Source organism: Vidua chalybeata, chromosome 5, assembly GCF_026979565.1.
Source record: "Vidua chalybeata isolate OUT-0048 chromosome 5, bVidCha1 merged haplotype, whole genome shotgun sequence".
In the NCBI taxonomy this organism is placed as follows: domain Eukaryota; kingdom Metazoa; phylum Chordata; class Aves; order Passeriformes; family Viduidae; genus Vidua; species Vidua chalybeata.
In genome coordinates, this window is record NC_071534.1 from 69,669,678 (window position 1) to 69,689,487 (window position 19,810).

Genomic DNA, 19,810 nt, shown 5'->3' on the forward strand with positions numbered 1-19,810 from the left:
GGTGGGAACGAGGGGGATGATGCTGTGCTCTCCATGGCCAGGAGGAGCAGAACCACCACCACAGACAGGATGCCACCGAGCAGAGAGAGCGTTTTGCTGCAGTGCTACGACCAACAGGACACGACGGGAAAGACAGAGGGGGACACGCGGCTCTTGGAAAAATAAGAAGAACCATATGAAACACATGGGCAGGGGAGCGTCGGTCTCCTCACCCCCTCTTGACCCTTTCCCTGCCCTAGGAGAGCAGCTGTTTGCCCAGGCAGGATGAGCCACAGTGGTCCTGCTCTGGACGGAGCTGTGGCATTTTTCAGGGAGCCTCCTCTCCCAGTGGGTCGCTATCAAGAGATAGAACTGCAATGGCTCTGCAGGAGAGGAGCTGGATGGGCTCTGCCCTCCAGGAGCCCTGCAGGCAGGCTGCCTTCCCCTTGGGGACACTTGAGTAATACTGAGTTCATTTCCACGTCCTCTCCAGGGGCTCCAGCCCTCGGAGGGCAGTTAAAGCAGCATGACAGAAGTTACCTCCCAGTTTCACCTCTGCAGAGTGAGGATGTGATGCTGGGGGAGGGTTGGTGGGGTTTTTGTGTGTGTTCAAGAGTTTCTCTCTAGGGCAAAAGGCAGAGGGGAAGCTGTGAAAAGGAGAGCTTCACCCAAATGTCTTCATGGCCCCAGAGCCAAGATTCCTCTGCAGTCTTTTCTTTTAACCCCTGGGGCTCTGTCGCTTTGTCCATAGGTTTGGAAAGAGAAGGAAAAGAGAAAGAGAGAGGGGGGGGGAGAGAGAGAGAGGAGCGCTGTTCGGGTGACTCTGCTTACAGCCCATCAAAACTTGCACTTGGTAAAGATGATGATCTTGAGTGAGGCACGACTTGGTTTATCCCTCCCAGGGTGTCCCTGGCAGGACAGTTCTCAGCTGTCTATGCTCATGAGGGTTATAACTTGTTCAAGTTTGTAGGCAAGTTTCTGTTTCCCAGCCTGGTCGTCTTGATCGAGGGCTCCGAGGATCTGGAAAAGGAGTGAGGAAAAAGTGATAGGGATTTCAGTTTCTTTCCCTAGAATAACTGAGTCCAGCATCTTAAAGCAGCAGAGGAGGGTTAACTTCTTCTAAGGCAGGTCCCAGGCTTAGCTTAGATCATGCAAGGCAAGTCAGTCAGCCAGGAGGGAGCTAGGCAGGGAGTTTGGGTTTGATCTCAAATGGATTCTTATCTTGGAGATCCAATATTTATTTAGGAACTTTATCCATCCCCTGGCCCTAAGGGGTCTCACGTGGCTTTCAATACAAAGAACCATGCTGGACACCTTGAAGGCTGTGTTGGACCACTCTGGGGTGTTTTAGGGTATCTGGAATGATGTTGGGCACAGTCCTTAAGCAACTTTTGGCCATTTTGGATGTAAAGCTCATGTAGGGCTCCTCTGCAGTGAGTTAACATCTGACCATCAACTACTTCAAACCAGCTGAGCCTGACTGAACAAGAGAGACACAAAACAGGGATCCAGAGAGGAGTACTGAGGAAACCCAAAATCCCATACCTTCCCTTTCCAAACGCCAAGCCTTGTCTCTCATCCCTTAAATCCTTCGCCCTCCCAGCCAGCATGCAGACGGGTATCAGTGACACACCCTGGGGACGGGTGGGCTGTCCCCTGGCCCCCCAGAAGTGCCCCCAGGCTCTCACCTCCTCGCTGTACTTGCCCACGTAGGAGTAGATCTCAGAGAGCGCGCTCATGGTGTTGAACTCGTTCATGTGCATGCGGGACTGCTCAGCCAGGTAAGCATTCATGTCCTGGTCACTGATTGCTGGCATCTTGGCGATGTCCGAGTAGTACCTGAGGGGCACAGACACAGGTGTTTCTTGAGGGGAAGAGCAGGAGCTCAAGAAGTGAAATCCCCAAACAAAAAGGAGGAAAAAAACCCACGCTCAGTGTTGGGTTTTTCTGGTTCCTCGCTGAAATGCTCATGCTCTTCTTTTACAGCAAGAAAGGTGACTTAGCCGAGGTGGGAATGACTGAGCACTCATCCTGAGCACCAGATATGTCTTGTATTCACCCCAGTCTGAGAAGGAAGCCCCAAAGAGCATCCTGTAAACTTTCCCTGTGCCGTCAATAGGAGCTGGATTGAAGCTGGATCACTTTGTCAGACATTCAAGGGTTTTTAGCCCTGCCTCTCTTCCCAGAGAGACCTTGCTCCCCACTGACAGCTCAGGATTTCACTCCCACGCACACAAAAACCCCAAATATTTGTATTTTTCCACCATTCTCACCACTACATCTGTTCCCACTGCTGACATCACCCACCTTCCACACTGAATCCAGTCTATCCCAACAACTCTCTTGCTCAGCATCTCCTTTTTACCCCATATTTTAAGCTGGCTTGATATTTGTGGCAACAGCCTTCAACTCCAGTCTGACTGGGGAAAAATCTGCTTTTCCTAGGAGTCAACAGCATTCCCCTGGAGCTCAGGAGGACTGGGGGTTTATCCATAGGATCTGGATCCCCCAGAACCATTGCCCAGAAGGCTTCCTCTGCAGAGTGATGTCTCTTTAAGGAAGTTGCTATTTTTGATGTCCTTCCTCCCCTGGGTAAGGCAGGTCTTGGAGGACAAGGTTTGCAGAAGGTAATCAGTCACTGTCACTCGCAGCTGTGCTCTGCTGTCAACTGGTTAATTAGACACCATCATTTACATTTTTAATTTCTGCAATTTGACATTTTGTGCACAAGGAAAAAAAAAAAAAAAAAGAAGAAGGAGAAGAAGAAAAAAAAAAAAAAAAGCCCATAGCTGCAGCAATCCACAATTTTATAATTAGGAGGCAGAGGGGACGGGGAGCCAAAAGAGCTGACAGGTGTCCTGTAAACAGCGTGGAGACACCTGCTGAGACGGAGGCTGTTTGCCACTGCAGAGAAATTGGACATTGAAATGCTGTGTGGTGAGGATCCTTGAGGTGGATGAGTGGGAAAATACTCCGTGACAGAGCAGGACGAGCAGCTGCTGGAGTGTCCTGTGGAAGACAGAGCAGTGCAAGAGCATGGGGGGAAATCCCTTCCACACCAGGAGGTTCCAGTTGTGCTCAGTCTGGTTTTGTGCCCTTCAATCCCACCCTGATTTACCCCAATGAGTCAGTCCTCTGTTGATAACCTGGTGGTGGTGGGATGCTGATTTAATCTTTGGCAGAGGGAGGCATAGGAGGCAGAGGTCCTTCTTGCTTGACATTTTCCAAAGCTAAACTCTGTTTCACCATAAAAAACTCGTGCAAACCTCATTAATTTTACTGCAACTTCCAGCAGGCACAAAAACATCTCTCTCCCTGGAGTCCTGGCATTTTGTCTTCTGGGCTTAGGACCAGCCAGAAATCTTAGTCTAACTCACTCCCATGGTCTAAATATTTCTCATTGCCAGTGCTGCAGTGAAAAGTGGCGTGGGTTTGATTTTCTTCACACTCTGCCTGATCCTCTGTCCCCAGGTGGACCTGAACAGTTGTTTGTGAGTAAATCTGGAAATCCCAGGAGGCTGCGTCCTGCAGAACTGCCCCCAGGAGAAGATGCTGAGCAGGAGGAATAAATATTTCTTAGACATTTGCCACTCGCAGAAAAACTTAAACAGGTCTTGGCATCACCTGCTGGGTATGATCAGATCTGTGCTGCACACAGGAATTGGTGGCATCCATAACACAGCTGAGAAAATAAGGAATCTTGGGGTTAAAACGCAAGGTGTGCCTTGGCACTGGGAAAAAAAAATCCATGTGCCACCAGCACAATTCACAGACTTATGGGCAAAACAGGCTGCAAAGCAGTGAAATACATTGATTTATGGCCCCTGAAAGAGAGCAGCTCCTCATGAATGTTGGATAGGCACCCTCCTGATGGGTGAAATGAGCAGAGAAGGGGGCTCATCACAGCAAAAATAAATAGGGTTGGTGGAGGAAATCAGAGGTGCCAGTCTGGCTCTGACAAGAAGTTAAAATTCTCCTTTTCCTCTCTGGTTGAGCTGTCACCAAGTGGTGGCAAGATAGTGGGTGTAGGGACAAGGTGCTCCCAAAAACTGGAGCACAGACACAGTTATCAACTCCTTCTCCAAGTTTGTCCTGTTTCCTTTCCACCTGGTAGCAACAGACTCTTGAGTCTGTGACTCACAAGGGTTTGAAAGCCCCCCATCCCTTTCCAGCCCTGCAGAGATCATTCCCCAGCAGCACAACGCTCCCGTGACTCATCCAAACAAGGAAAAGCAGCAGGAAATGTTTCCTGGAGCCAAGGGTGGGATGCACAGATCTGAGTTTCAAGAATCACAGTTTCAGGGCTCTGGCCATGACAGACTCCCAGGATGTGATCTCAGTGTTCTGGGGTCACAGGCCATCACCCACCAAAGTATCCTGGTCTCCTCCAGACTCAATTCCCTGGCATCACACACCTGAACAGTCATTTCCCATTAAACCAAGGGGCTTTGTGGCAAAAATAAGAATATGTACCAATACCCCAATCTAGATGAGCAAGACATACTATCCTTCCATCCAAATTCTGCCATGGCCCAGTGACTTATTTATGCAGAAGTGTTTCTAATGAAGCCATCACTGTGCTCTCTAAAGAAATGATGAATGTGTGTATTAAAGCATCCTAGCAGGGAAATGACAACATCCCTGCTGACTCTTTATTTACGTTAGATTCCAGCCCAGATCCTCAGAGGTACTTAGAGCCTCTCTGCCATTTGCATACCCCTAATGCAAAAGCCACTGAGAAGCTGTCACCAAACCCCAGAGACCCTTACATTTCCACTGCTGGAATCTGCAGGGCTGCCTGTGCTGCTTCCATCACCCCTGCAGCTGACAGCTCCCACACCAGAGCCGGGCTGGGAGGCAGTGCCAGGAGCAGTGAGGTGTTTTGTCACTTGTGGAGGGCCACCAGGTCTCACTTGAGGTAGGGATAGGTCTTTGACCCACTTCCACAGCCAGCAGAAGGTTGGGAACACAACACTGAGCCATATTGTCTCTGAATGAGACAGAAAGGTAGCAAAGCAAAGCAGTAAATTCAGTTTAATCTGCCCCCAAAGGGTCAAGAGTTAGAATCCTGAGCAAATTTGCTGCTACTGCTGTACTCCAATTTTGCTCATCTGCAGTGGATCCTTCCCGAGCTGTTTCCAGAAGATCCTCAGATGGAGATCAAAAGATCCAGCCTTATGTGTCTGAGTTTTCCTGTATTCACAGGAGCAGCCTCCATTCTTACCTCAAGGCTCTCCATCCTCTGATGTGACGACAGGAAATTTGTTCATTAGACTTCATAAGCAATTACAATTATGAGGAATGGGGGTAAACCCACCATTCCAGCGCTCCAGCTCAGCTGGAGGATGTGAGGATAACCAGGCCATGGGATGTGTCCTCACAGATATCATGGGAACAGCAACTCACCCCAGCCTGCCTTGAATGGAGAGAGCGCCCAGGAGACCCTCCACTGCCACTGATGGATGGAGAAGGATTTGGGATGCACCAGGATACAGTTGGTACTCTTCTACTGAAAAAATAATTATTCTTGTTCCTCCCAACCTCACCTTTCCCGGGGTTGCATTTTGTTTTTGGTTTTGTTTTGTTTTGTTTTCCCAAGGAAAGCGACACAACAGTGACCTGAGCATCCATCACAGTGGCCTGGGAATACATTTTGTCCTCTGTTTATCCAGGGATAAATCGGTACCGACAGGGAAAGGCTCCTTAGTGGAGCTGTTTCACAAGAATGACTGTGCCTGCTGCCGCTCAGTAACTCATTAACTCATCAAAAGAGAAGAGAAAAGCCACGTTGCCAGCGCTTCCTCCCCAGCCCGAAATTTCCCAGCACAGCCCATGGTTTAGGCAGCTTAGCATGGAGCTAATTGCCTTCCAAAAGATCTTTTTGTCATGGCTGTTGTTTGTCGCTGGGATGGGACTGCACTCATTAATAATCGTTTTAGCATATGAAAAGCTTGTAACGAATCCATGTGCTGCAGACGGCAGACGCAATTACAGCAATAACATAATTAGGGTTATGCAATAGCCGGCTGTATCCAGACCACTGAAGGATGGAGAGGTGTGTGAAAGGGATATGGGGGACTCTTCCAGCAAGGAAGGGCTGGTGGAAAGCTTGGGAACAACCAGCTCTTCTTTGAGATGGAGTGAAGCAGTGCAAGGACATGCTGTCAGTTCTTGCACTGACACAGAATGGCACTTGGAGTTTCCTGGGGAGCATCTGAGCTGCTGGTGAGGCACTGGAATAGATTGCCCAGGGAAATCGGGGATGCCCCATCCCTGGAAGTGTTCAAGGCCAGGCTGGATGGGGCTTGGGAGCAACCTGGGCTAGTGGAAAGTGTCCCTGCCTATGGCAGGGGGTGGAACGAGAGGAGCTTCAAGGTCCCTTCCAACCTAAGCTGAAGGAGGGAACAATTGTGTCCGTATGTGCAAGCCCTAGGAAGGGCAATGCTTTTATTTTGCCTGTTCATGGCTTTTCCTGCTGCCTCTCCCCTCGGAATAAGCAGTGGAGGGCTGATGGACGGCCACTCAGTGGCTGAAGAGTGACTTGATGCACAGGTAGCTCCTCTGGGAGAGGAGATCACCCAGCAGCACCTCAGAGCAGAGGATGTGTGGGGCTGCACCCTCCACATATGGACACATTTCCATCTTGCCGGCTGAAAGCTGCACTGTGTAGGAACAGCTTTTCAGCATGATGAGAAAACATTGAGTTTTTTTTTTTTTTTTTTTTTTTTAGATGAAGAGTGAAGAAAGACAAGTGAGCAGTCTTCAGATACGCCAAAAGCTGCCCCAGAGAGGCAGGGAATGAGCTGCACCCCCTGCCATGGCAACGCCTGAGCTTTAATTACAGCCAGGGAGATTTTGGCTGCCCAGCAGGGAAAACACTCTGATGGGAAGGACTGGGAAGCACCGGAATGAATTGCCCGAGGACAGCAGAGACTCTGTTGTTGGAGGCCTTTAAAAAAAGGGTAGACAAGCATCTGTCAGGAAGGCTTTAGACAGAGCTGATCCTGCCCTGAGGCAGGAGATGGTCGGGTTGACCTCCCGAGGCCCCTTCCAGCTCTGTTTTTTATTATCTGCGCTGACAACACCCCCTGCCTTGACCTTTGGTATGCTACTTCTTGAGCCTTCCTTCCAGCAGAGAGAGAGGGGGCACAAAAAACTCATTTTTAAACGTAGAGCCAGGATTTGCACCTCTCATGTGATGCTCTTTTTTAAAGCCCTCAGAGTTTCTCCTTAAAACCTCAATAACTCACAATGTTAGGGTAAGTGCAGTTTTTATTGTTTTTAACTGTTTTAAACTTGTCTTTCTTTCTAAAGTTAGCTGTAAAGTGGCCAACAGACATCACAAGCATTGCACAAGTAGATATTTCCTAGTGACTTGAGAACCCTGAAACCCCAAGCTGACACACTGGGTAGGTGAAATCCCAAATGGGTACAGGCTGTATGTTTTGTGTACTCCAAACATGCTCATAAAGCTCTCTCCCTAACAAGACCTAGACCTTGACATCTAAAGGCTAATGGGATGCAAATCATAGCTGCTTCATGAATCACCAAATCAAAAATGTTTTGGGTTGGAAGGGACCTTAAGGATCATCCAGTCCCACCCCTGCCATGGCAGGGACACCTCCCACCATCCCAGGCTGCTCCAAGCCCCATCCAGCCTGGCCTTGGACACTTCCAGGGATCCAGGGGCAGCCACAGCTGCTCTGGGCACCCTGTGCCAGGGCCTGCCCACCCTCTGAGTAAAGAATGTGTTCCAAACATCTAACTTAAATCTCTCCCTTTTAGTTTAAAACCGTCCCCTTTATCCTAAAAGTATCTGTACTTGTAAGGAAAAAAAGTAGATGAGATCATGGCCTCGGGAGTGGCACCAGCTATGTCGGGCACTGTTTGCACCCAGGTTAACACAATAAAAAGCAAATGTTATAATTCTGAATCCCACATATCAGATCACTTTAAGCTTCTTTTGATCCTGAACCTGGCAAGCCTATTTTGAACGGTCTTCACTGGATGACTCTTTAGTTAAGAACACTTGTGATGTCCCCATTGACTTTAAGTTTTTCTTAGAGGGGCTCTTTTCAATGCACAAGAAGCAGCCAAAAGGAGACCGATTCCCTGCAGGGATGAGGAAAAAAAAAAAGAGCACCAGATCCTCTCCTTGCAGCCCTGCAGGTGTTTTGGGCACCAGTGTGAAATGGAAAAACTCTTTGACTTCGGCTTTTTTGTGCTCTGCCCCTTTTCAGTCTCCCACATCCTTGCCTCCGTGCCAGGCTTCGGTAGGGAAACATCATATTGATTGTGATGCAGGCAATTAAATGGTGTTAATGAAGTTCAAACAAGTGTTATCATAAGCTTGGCAGCATGGAGAGAAATGAAAGGTCAGCCGCAGCCCTTTGTCATTTTTCAGTGTGGTGTTGAATGCTAATGAGACAGTCCCAATTAGAACAGGCTCCCCTTTGTATTGCTTGGGGATTGCATCAAATGGTCCCAAGTTCTCCAGATTTCCAGGCTCAAAGGGGACATTTGAAGTAAACTTGAAAAGATGCAGATCTGAAGCTGCTCTAATGTAAATTCAGCAGAGCCTATGGAGTTTTACTAACTGAAGTCAGATGAGATTCTGCTCTATCGCTACCATTCTTTTCCTCTTTTTTTTTTTTTTTTTTTTTTTTTTTTTTTTTTTTAATGATAATTGAAAAGCATCCACTTTGTTTTAGAACTACAGCCTGACTCTTCGTGGCTTCAACAAAAGCCGAATAGCCTGTCCCAATTTCCTGGGTTAATTGTCCTGCCTCGTCAGGCCTCGTGCTCTGCAGCAGGAAATCCAAGATGTGGCTGCACCAGGACACTTTTTAACCATGTGTCTCCAGCTCTGTGTGTCTCATTTGAACAAGGAACCTACTTTTTCCCAGAAGACAGAATTTCTCAGCTGGATTGTTTCAGCAGGCAGAATCCACCTCTGCTTCCAGCAATGTTATAAAAGGACTTTCATAAAATCACAGAATAGTTTGGGTTGGAAGGGACATTTAGAGGTCGTCTATTCCAACCCCCCTGCAATGAGCATGGAGCATCTTCAACTAAATTTAAATGATGCACAATAATTTTTTTGTTGCTGTTGTCAGCACATCCATTATCTTCAATAATTATAGAAATGGGCACTAAAACAACCAACCTCCCAAAATGTCATGGAAGATGTCCATTTCTTATATAGTTTTCCATTAAGTCGATAGGAAATTGCAAAAATTGGTAAATTTTTAAATTAGTCATTGTCATGCATCCCAGTTCTGAAGGCAACTCTTGACTCATCGCAAAGAAGTTACTGAAAACATGAGAAAATCCTACGCTGAAACATGAGCCAAACAAACAAATAAAACCAGTGAAGATTCCTGACAGTCTTGCTGTTGAAATCTTTTGGAATCAAATTTCAAGTTGACCACCCTGTGGAGGTAGACCAGTGATAAGGCCAGAAGCTGTAACTATTCCCTTCCCAATGCACATTCCCTGCTAAAAAACAAATATTTGAAGGATTGGAGGGAAGTCCTTTCATCCCTGCCTCCTTCTCATGCCAAGGTCATTCCCTGCTCTGAGTTTTGTGAGCCCTAAAGGCTCCACACCAAGAAAACAGAGGTTTCAAAGGGATGGCTTGGAGCAATCCAGCTCAGTTCCACTTCCAGACCTCTAAATCCAGGCATGTTTTAATCCAGAGTTGGGTACAACCTGCCACTGACTAATTACCCTCTGAGAGTTTCCTCTTTGTTTGATTTCAGGTTCTTCTGATTTACTCAACCACTTCTTAAACTCCCTGACTTTTTATCTCCTGATTCACTCTTTGAAGAAGTCTAGTGGTCTTGAAGGATGCCATCTCCAGCTGATGCTGACTACAGAAATAGCTCCAACCAGCACCGGAAGCCTTTGGATTTGGAAAAAACTCCCTCAAAGCACAATCGCAGAACGGAGAGAAGGAATTCATTAGCTCGGGGTAGAACTCAAATTATATTTTATTCATCCCTGATAGGTTTTTACTTTCATCTCCCACAGCATCCAGGTGCCACTGCCTTGAGTCAGTGGAACTGACACACAAAAATAAAAGCAGGGAAGAAGCTCTAACCATATTCCAAAACCTGCAGTCTCCCCTTGGGCTTCAGCTCAAGTTGTCAGACATCAGTGCAGATAACAACCTGCTGGGGACAGGAATCCAGGGCTGTTTACAAGCAGCAGGAGGTGTTATGTACCTCGTTTGCAAACCCAGTTGTTTGGGAAAACTTCCAAGGAAATGCAGCACCTATTGCTGAAGATCACTGGGCACCAGGATTCAGCTCCAAAAAGTTGTAAAGTGAAATCAATACTGGAAAAAAAACCCAAAATGGAAACTGCAGCCTTTTGTTTATCCAGAGGGAAAAGAGAAAAAGAAAAAAAAAAAAAAAAGGTGTTTTTTGCATAAGGAAATAACCCATTCTCCACTTAAATACCTCAGAGTGTCACTCAAATGTAGCATCTCCCAGGATAAAATCAACCACTTTGAGATGGAAAACATTATTTGTCCAGAGAAACCACCCAACTACACAGAGTGTTGCTAAAGCATCATTAGAGAATGACACCTTTGGGTCACTGTTGGTACAAACTTGATTTCTAAATGGAACCTCCAACAGTTGCTTCCCATTATCCAGGTCAATCCAGCAATCAGCCTCAATACATACTAAGAAACTTGGACACGGTACCAAAAGTAGGTCATAATTAAGCAAGGTAGCTCATAAGAGCCTTGCAGGTTGCCTAGAAACGACATTTGCTGAAGTGTTTAACTACATCTAAAAATAATTGTCCAGACAAATCACAGACCAATGGGAGAATTGTTGGGAAAAAAAGCTGCCTCGTGCCGAGTAGGGGACGGAGCTCTTTGATCAGCCACACTCCTGTCACGAAATGAGAGAAAATCATCCCCAGCAAAGGCAATACAGGGATTTATAGCACAGTGTGAGGCGTCTGCAGCAGCAGAGGCCTTGTACAACCTGCACGACATGGTATCAATTTTAGGCCATGCCTGGGAAGTCATCCAGAGGAAATCATTGCTGAAAGCTGGATGCAGTGCACAGGAATGATCTGTAGGATAAACCCGCCTTTGTAGTTACAGAGCAGCAACCACTCCCCATCTGTGCAGTTCCCAAACCTGTCAATAACGCCAGGCAAGTGCAGAATATTGGAAAGCAAAGCCCATCTCCTGCTGAATGAAGAATAGGATGTGTGCTGTTTGCTTGTCCTGGGGGAAACCCTACGGAAAACGAAGACCCAACATGCTGCAGGAATAGATGTTTGGGTTGTATTCCCTGTGGAGCAGCTTTTCCAGGCAGTGACCCTTGGTACAGCAGATGGAAGTACAGCCACAGGTCTTGGGAGTGTGGACAAAATGCTTGGAAAGGCCTCTGACCTGACATAAAATACCTGCAGAGCTTCAATCAGCAGCCTGTCAATCCTCTGGCATCTCTCTCAAAGCACAGAAGAGTCTCCAAGGGAATTTGCTAGGGGATAATTATAAATCCCTTGGGATCCAGGCAGTGTGGGGACTGTCACAACGGTGCTGAGAGCAGCAAACCACTTCAGGCCTGTGTGGAAAGACTGAGAAGCCTGTATGCTTCCCAGGGCTCACATACATCACCTCCCCTTCCTTCCTCCCCCTGCCGCTTCTCAAGAGTTTCTCCTCAAAGGAAGCAATGACGGCAAACACCTTCAACTCCCACCATTAACTAAATTTCCATCTCTGCTGCAAGGCACTGAGGGAATAAAAGGCTGACGTGGAGATTTCCACTTAGCAAAAGTCGAAGACAAAAAAGCCCCGGGGGCAGTTTCCAAAAGTAACAGTGAGGCTGCCTCCTACCTCCACCCACGAAGCAGGGCCTGGTTGTGTCACTTTATGTCATTCTGTTGGAACCCTGACTGCTGAGAATTTGAGACTCTCTGTGCTGGCAGGCACTGACCCCCAAGAGAACACTGCACTGACCTGAGGCCGTGGAGAAGCTTCCAAAATGGAATGACAGAACTGGGATTGTGGGTGTGGAGTTTGAATAGAAGTGTGTGATATCACAGGGTGGGAAACCCACAGTTTAAGGGTTTAGAATACAGGAATAGATATAAAGCAAGATGGAGGTTTTGGGGCAGAGGCTGGTCCTTCTTCTTCACCTTCTTGTCCATGGGTTTGGGTGGTATTTTGTAATTGGACAGAAAAGTTTGCATTGCAGGACACGGGTGGTTGGTTATTGGGTTAAAAGTGAAAATAATTGAGGTGTCATTTCTTAATTGGACAGTTTATCTTTAAAAGACCTTGCAGAGATAGATACGGGGCCATTTTGTAGCTTGTTAAAGTACTGTGAAACTCAGGGTTTGTGAGACTGTAACATGGATAAGAATTAATAAACATCTGAGTCCAAACACAAAATGCCGTCTCTGCGCATTTAATCCTGACCCTGACCCAGGCAGAAAAAGAAGATAAACAATCGACATCATAGCTGAAACTCACCTTTCCACCCAGTTCTTGTAGCTGGGGATGTCCTTGGCGTAGAGGAGCTTGTTGGAGGGGGAGTCTTTGCCCAGCCGGTGCTCTGAGGTGGAGCAGGAGTCCATGAAGGTCTGAGCCACCACGGACAGGCAGGCATCTGTGATGCTGTTTTTGTGAATGTCGAAGACGAACTGGGGGTTCTTGATCATGTTAACCCAGAACCGCAAGGGGAGGCTGCAGGAGAGGTGGCAGAGGGGACACAGTCAGGGCACAGCTCACAGGAGACATCACAGCAGCAAACAGCAGGTAGGGATCAAAGATCGTGGCTGTGGGTATGAAGATTCTGGGATAAACTTTGCTATGCAATGAATTCCTCCCCTACAAAGTCTAGGGACGGTAGAGACGTCACCTTTTGTCCCTGTAATCCTTACAAGGCAGATGTTTTGAGTCTTGGAGTCATTACAATCTTGTTGAAGGTGCCCATAAATTAATGGGAGTAAAATTTAGGTGATGACAAACACTCTGAATCTCTCTGTGTTAAGTTGCAATGGAAAGGTGACCCTGTTGGTTGCTCCGTCAGATGAGGACAGGCATTGAACCCACAAAAATTATTATGGTATGGGTTATAAAGCACTGGAACAGGCTGCCCAGAGAAGTTGTGGCTACCCCTGAATCCCTGGAAATGTCCAAAACCAGCTTGGACGGGGCTTGCAGCAATTTGGGATAGTGGAAGGTGTCCCTGCTATGGCAGGGGGTGGCACTGGATGAGTTTAAGGTCCCTTCCAACCCAAGCCATTCTGGGATTCTACACATTTGTCATTGAGGGACTTGGCTTTTAGCCCTCACAGCAATCCCAGAGGAAGAGAGGTAGGTAGAGCTCCCAGAAGGAGACTGGGAATGCTCATGGCACACCCTGTAGGACACCATGTCCTGTCACTCTCCACTGCTCCGGCCCAAGCCTGCACATGATCCCAGTACCCTGAGCAGGAAGCAGCTGCTACATGACAGGGAAAGCCCCATTGCCTCAAGGAAAAAAAAAAAAAAAAGGAACTGGGAAACAAGTACCACAGCCTTTGATATGAAAATATATCTGCCCTAACCAAGGAAATGCTATTCCAGTTGCAATCCAAAGCCTCTTTCCCCCCTTTTTCTCCAAAGAGCAGCTCATTTGTATGAGATGCCCTGAGGTACCTTGTATGAGATACCTCCAGCCTTTGCCTCAAGCCTTTTGTCAGGGCAGATGCACTGCAGTGATCATAGCCCAGGAGCTGGGATGTGTCACTGAGCACAGAGCCCAGCCCCTGTCTCTCTCTCAGGCAGATTGCTAAGTCTACCTTCACCTCTGCACCTTTCAGCATAGCAAATTCTCCTGATATTCAGGACAAACTCCCCGGTTCCTCCCATTTGCTCATTGCATTCACAACGCTGTAAAAAACTCATCTCCAAGCCTGATGGATTTTGGGTAACAACCTTCCTGACAGAGGGTTGACACCGTGTTTTCCTAAACCTCTGTGTGTTCTCCTGAGCACCAAAATCACAGAACAAATGTAAGGAAAGCCCCACACAGGGAATCCGGTCTGCCAAGCTCAGGAGAAGAGGGAGATGCTGGAAAACACAGAATTATAGAGTGCTTTGGGTGGGAAGAAACCTTAAAGATTATCCAGTTCTACACCCTTGTTGTAGGGACACCTTCCACTATCCCAAGTTGCTCCAAGCCCCATCCAACCTGGACTAGAACAGTCCAGGGATGGGACGGCCACAGCTTTTCTGGACAGCCTGTCCCAGGGCCTCGGGGAAGAATAAGTAAAAAATGGCAATGAGACACGATGAAGTTGTGGGAATTTCGGCTGGGAGTGGAGAATCATCGCTGGGGGGATGAGGTGGGTGAGTGAACCTTGCAGAAGTCCTTGTGCAGGTGTTTGGATGACACACAGAGCCACGGTGAGGAGCAGAGAGCGTGTTTGTGTGCCTGGGTGTGGAGAGGGGATACGGGACAATGTCCCTGGCTGGGAATAATGAAGCCCTGTGATGTGACTTTGAGTTAATTTGATCTGATTGAACAGATTTCTTCACACTGCCCCTTCTCCCACAAACACACACACTCTGCCTTCCCCCCTCCCCCCTTAAATAAACCTCCTGCTCATTTAGGCTGAGTGGCTGCAATCAGCCTTAGATTAGTGCCGCAGATAATGTTAATAATATGCTAATGTTTCATTAGTTGAAAGCCTCTTTGGTGCATGGGGTTTCTTTTTTTATGTCACCCGGCGCTGTGACGATCTGCCAACTGCATGGCTGGGAAAAGGAAAAAATGCATGAGCTGGGAGCCCCACGGCTCTCCTCTGCTGCTCCTTTTATAGTCCCTGTGTTTGCTCAGGAGAAGGGGAGGGAACCATTCCCCAGGGAGCTCTTTCCAACGGGGAGACTCAGCAGAAAGGAGGTTTTTCTCCACCGATCCTGGCTTTTCCTGCTGTCCCTTTGCAGGGATGAGGAGCTGGAGCAGGGGGCTGACGTCGCCCTTTGCCACTGATGTCACCCTTTGTTACTCACTCCAAAAAAAAAGACTCACATCCAGCTCCAGACTCTTTAAATACTTTGTACCATTGGAGATGTTCTCCTGGCCTCCAGCTCCCACCCAGGAGGGTACAAGTCTCCTGTGGGGGCTGCACATCCTCTGAGGATGTCTCGGATACCTTAAAATTCTCAGCTGGCTTGAGATACCTCTGTGTGGGCAAACAAATAGAGCTGGGAATTAAAACACCCAGTGCAGATTGTGGATATTCTCAGTTGAGTCAGAGAGAAAAAGAGAAAGATTTCTGCCAGGCTAAGCCTGGGAAGAAGTCCGGGAGGAATGTAAACAATCTATTATCTTGTTTTCTGTTCATATTGTTTATAGATATGCTCTACCACACTGACCTAAGTCCAAGTGTACCAATCACGTGAAATGTTTTTACTTTAAGACCAAAGAAATTAATGTTCACGATGTTCTCTATAAAAGAGAGAGGTGCTTTTGAATAAAGATCATTCTTTGCCTTCTGAAGATGGAGTCTCTTCATTCCCGTCCCTGCCTCAACAGCGACAGCAGATGAAGCCAGTGGTGTTGAATCCTCTGCCATGCCTCCCTAGATATTCCTATGTGATCCTGGGCACTGCAGCAATTAAAAACTTCATTTTTCCTCATCAAATCCCTCACAAATCCAGCCATTTCCATGTAACACAGGGCAAACTGGGACCTGTTCACCAAAAGTGCAAGTCCTTTAGATTTTGGGATCTTCTGACTTCTCCGCTGACTTGGCGAGACTGAGCCTCATCCTTTGAGCCCCACACCAGGGTCCTCAGCTCCCCCAGCAGCCGGATTCCAAACACACTTCCCTCTGCTCTCCTTCCAGCCCAGTAGCCGTGCTGGGCTGTACTGGGCTGTCTCACTCACTCACCAGTTGCTCTTCCAGGTGTGCCGCACGTGGGGGTCGTGGATGTTGTGCTTGTCCGCCTGCTCATCCAGGAAATCAAACATGTACTTGATGGCCAGGGGGAGGGCACTGCCACGGTGGGCAGTGCTGAAGATGGTCTCAAAGAGGTCGTCCACGAATTTCTGGAGGGTGCCCTGGTGGGAGAAGGAAGGAAGAAAGGAAGAATATGAGGTAACAAGTGGGCAGAGGATGTTGAAGTTTGGTACCCCACTGAAAACAGGGCATGCCAGTGGGTAAACAAAGGCGTGATTGAAAAGCGGGAGCCATCTAATATCAGTTAAATGTGACAAATGTTTTTAAACAGGAATGTTTATCATCACAAGAACCATTACACCTCATTTCCACACAGATTCCTCTCTCTGCATCCCATCCTCAATGCTTTAGTGCATCCATGAGACAAAACCCAGCCGTTTTCCAGGCTGGCTTTCACCCAGGGCCATCTTCTGAACTGGGAAGAGAAGTCTGTAGAAGGCTGTAGAGCACAGCAGAAGGTGTCATGGAGCCAAAAAGGACAAGAGAACCTGGAGAGGTGGGTGGGTAATGTGTGACCAGTGTCCTAAATAACACAAACTTCATTCCAGAGTCGTCCTCATCTTTTATTCCCCACTGCTAGGAGAATCCCAGATCCAGGGCTTGGAGAGTCACCCTTGTGAGGACAGTTGACTTTTAGCAGGGAGGAGAGGAGCTGGAATATCTGAGGGTGACCAGGCTTGGAGAAGGGGACAGCTGAGGAGTTCTAGGCTGGGTTTGGGCTGGAACCAGGCAGGGCACATTTTCTCTGTCACCAGAGCTTCACAGGCATTTATATGTGGACAAACAGCTGCTAAAATAACCAAAAATCAATTGAATCTCCAACAAACATTCCCTGATATGAAAAATTTCCTTTCCTTCAAGATAAAACTCTGCCCTTTCTCCAAAGTCCTAGGGAAGAATGTCTCCCTTCTAGAAACGAAGCCGCGGGTTCCACCCGAGTGGCTCAAGTTTACCTACAGCTAACAAACACTTAATTAGAAAGCTGGTGTCTCTGGCTGATTCACCACTTGATTTATTCTTCGGGAAACAAAGAGAGGCACCTTTTGTTTGTGTGAACTCCTCCGGGGTGAGCAAAGCCCTGCAGCACATGTCTGACTCAGAAAGGGCTCCGGAGGGGAAATCCTCTTGGTCTGACATGGAAGAGCTGCCCTCAGGTTCAGTTCCTGCAGGGAATTAGTTCTCTACATGCTCACCCTCACAAACGCCACAAACACCTCTGAGGCTTTTAGGGAAGAGGCTCTTGGGTATCAGAGGTCAGGGATTTACCAGAATAAAAATCATTGTCAGTTTAACAAAGTATTCCTGGGGATTGTATTACAGCAACTGATCTCTCTCTGTCCCTCCCTCAAACAGTCACAATGAGAAAAGAAAATTGCTTGGCCGAAGAGGAGAAAAAAAACCTCAACCTTGCTAACTCCTTCTGTTTCTGCGCAGGTTTTGCAGCTGCTTTCCTGTCATCTCCACAAAAAAAAAAAAAAAAAAAAAAAAAAAAAAACACACACAAAAAAAAAAAAAAAAAAAAAAAAAAACAAATAAACAAAAAAACACAACCAAACCAAAACAAAGAAACAAAAAACAAACCCCTCAACAAAACAACACCCAAAAAAACACAACAACAAACCAATAAAAAAAAACGCCAACCCAAGTGCTGAGTTTGTGACCCAGAACAGAAAGCAAAAGCAGTTCAGTGGTGGGGTAGGGGCTGCCTCCCCAGACAACATAATCAGCACCAGTCCAATGCTTGCTGGTCTACACCAGCTGGGGCCTGAGCCCTGGGGAGCAAGACTTCCCTTTTTCAACATTTTTCACATGTTGTGTGATCCATAAAAGCCTCCTGATGCCAGGGAACGGGGCATGGACCAGGGGCTAAAGACAAAGCTGCCTTTCCTCCAAATCCCTCTGCAGCTCAGCCAGCCTGAGTGAGGCTGCAGGGAGAGCCAGACATCAGAGGCAAAATGAGCTGAGGAATAAATGAGCAGGTAAATCTGAAAAGTAGGACTTAAACTAGTGATGGAAATGTGTCTGATGGGCCAACTCAGACTTTATTTGTGCCTATTAATACCCTGACAAAAAAAAAGAGAAAATTATGGATGTGTTTGGAGACTCAGGTCAGGATGTCCCTGCTCTTCCCCCACTTGATTTCATCTGTATTTTCTCTCTGTGCATGCTGAGTTTTCATGTCTCACTGTAAGGTCAATGTAACCCTCTCCAAGTCATCAGCACAAGAGTCTTTATTGGCTCAGGGAAAATGTGGAGGAGGATTTGTACCACAAAACTCAGGATTTTGTGGTATAGGAGCCATTTCAGACTGCAAGGCCTGACACATCTTTGGAACCTGCTCTGAGCACCTGCCCTGGCTCTTCACTTGCTCAATTTTGGTACAAATTACAAACCAGTATAATTGACAACTCCGGCACCTCCTGCTGTGCTTTTTCCACCAATCTCATGGCCCTGGATTGTTACTCCTCCTTGCTTTTCCAGTGTCTTTTTTTTTGACTCTGCTTTCAAAGCTCAAGCTCCTTCCCCCCATGCTCAGAACTCTCCCCTTGCTCTATTTTCCTTCTGTTCTTCTCTTTGTGCCCAACTCTGGCATCCTTTGAGTGGCCTCTCATTTCTTGCCGGCAAGAAATTCCACCACACTCTCAAACCCCCAATGTCACCCACCGTCACCACGTACCTTGGTGGCCAGTAACCTGGTCAGGTAGATCTCAGAAACCATCTTGCTGCCTCGGTCACCCTCTTTTTGGTCTCCATGCTCGTGGTTCTTGACCAGGTGCCACATCTTGACGCCGCTCTCCAGGTCGGGGGTGATCATGGGGGTGCGCGAGCGGAGGCTGTCGGGGCTGCCCGTGTAGCGGATCATGTTTTCTGCAGAGACACAGAACCAGGGGTCCCCTTGTGTCTCAGCAGCTCTTGGGATTGGGGTTTTCAGGAATTCTGCTGGTGACGTGCCACCAAATGCATTTTTCAAATGCGTGGTTGGCGCAGCAAAGGCAAGCGATGTCACCGAGCCAGGTGTGATGTCAGTGTCTACACTACTAAGCTAAATGAGGTTCAGACACTGATTTCCAGCTGTCCATAATCTTCACCTCTTATCATGTTCCCTGGCAAGTGGCACTGTCAGTGTCAGACAATTCCCAGGGCTGGTTTAGGGGGTAGCACTGGTTCCTTTTGGTAACCAGTTCCTTATGTGACTGGTTTTCCCATATTTTATCCATGCCACGCCATGCTGCTTAACGTAAAAATATTGATGTCTCTAATGTGATCTCTTATGTAGCACCTCATCCCCAGATTTAGAAGGAGCTGCCTCCCCTCCCTCCCTCGGCATCAAAGCAAACAATTCCTGCCCAGCCATCCTCCTTACTCCCTGCTCCAAAATCTTGTTTTGACAGAAATCAGCCAGAACCCCAGGTGGACATCCACAAATTTCCTCTCCAAGAATACTTTTAGCCTCCAAATTTTACCTCTCTTTGCCTCTGAGTGACGGCAGAAGGCATTCCCCTCTCCCTGACCTTCCAGCAATGTTGCCTTTTCCAACCATAATTATCAGAAGTGTTGCACCTTTCTGTAGCAAGATCTGAATCAGCCTCATTAATGCATTACCAATCTCTACATATTAATTATCAGATGGAATATCCTTTTTCTCTCTGGATGCTGTTTTCTTAATTGCAATTAACAATCACTTTTTGACCCACCACATCTTCTCCTCCCCCTGCCTCCTTCCCTATTCCCCCCTCCTAAAAAATCAAATGGCAAAAGAATTAAAGAAATCCAACAGAAATTAACCCTCCTCAAGTCTTCCTTTCCAAAGGTCACTGTGTCTTTCAGTAATTGCAACAACATGGCAAAG

The 19,810-nt window shown here is 47.4% G+C and overlaps 1 protein-coding gene across 1 annotated transcript in view; it reads right to left on the reverse strand.

The window, feature by feature from the left end:
• Positions 1-414: 414 nt before the first annotated feature.
• The window catches only part of PLXNA4 (plexin A4), a 440,787-nt gene continuing 421,391 nt past the window's right edge, over positions 415-19,810 (reverse strand). Inside the window, exons 28-32 of the mRNA XM_053942305.1 lie at positions 18,638-18,828; positions 15,892-16,061; positions 12,482-12,694; positions 1,668-1,818; positions 415-999 (exon numbers count right to left, since the gene is read on the reverse strand). Coding sequence (XP_053798280.1) covers positions 904-999; positions 1,668-1,818; positions 12,482-12,694; positions 15,892-16,061; positions 18,638-18,828 — 821 coding nt within the window. The 3' untranslated portion in view covers positions 415-903. The remainder of the gene's footprint in view (positions 1,000-1,667; positions 1,819-12,481; positions 12,695-15,891; positions 16,062-18,637; positions 18,829-19,810) is intronic.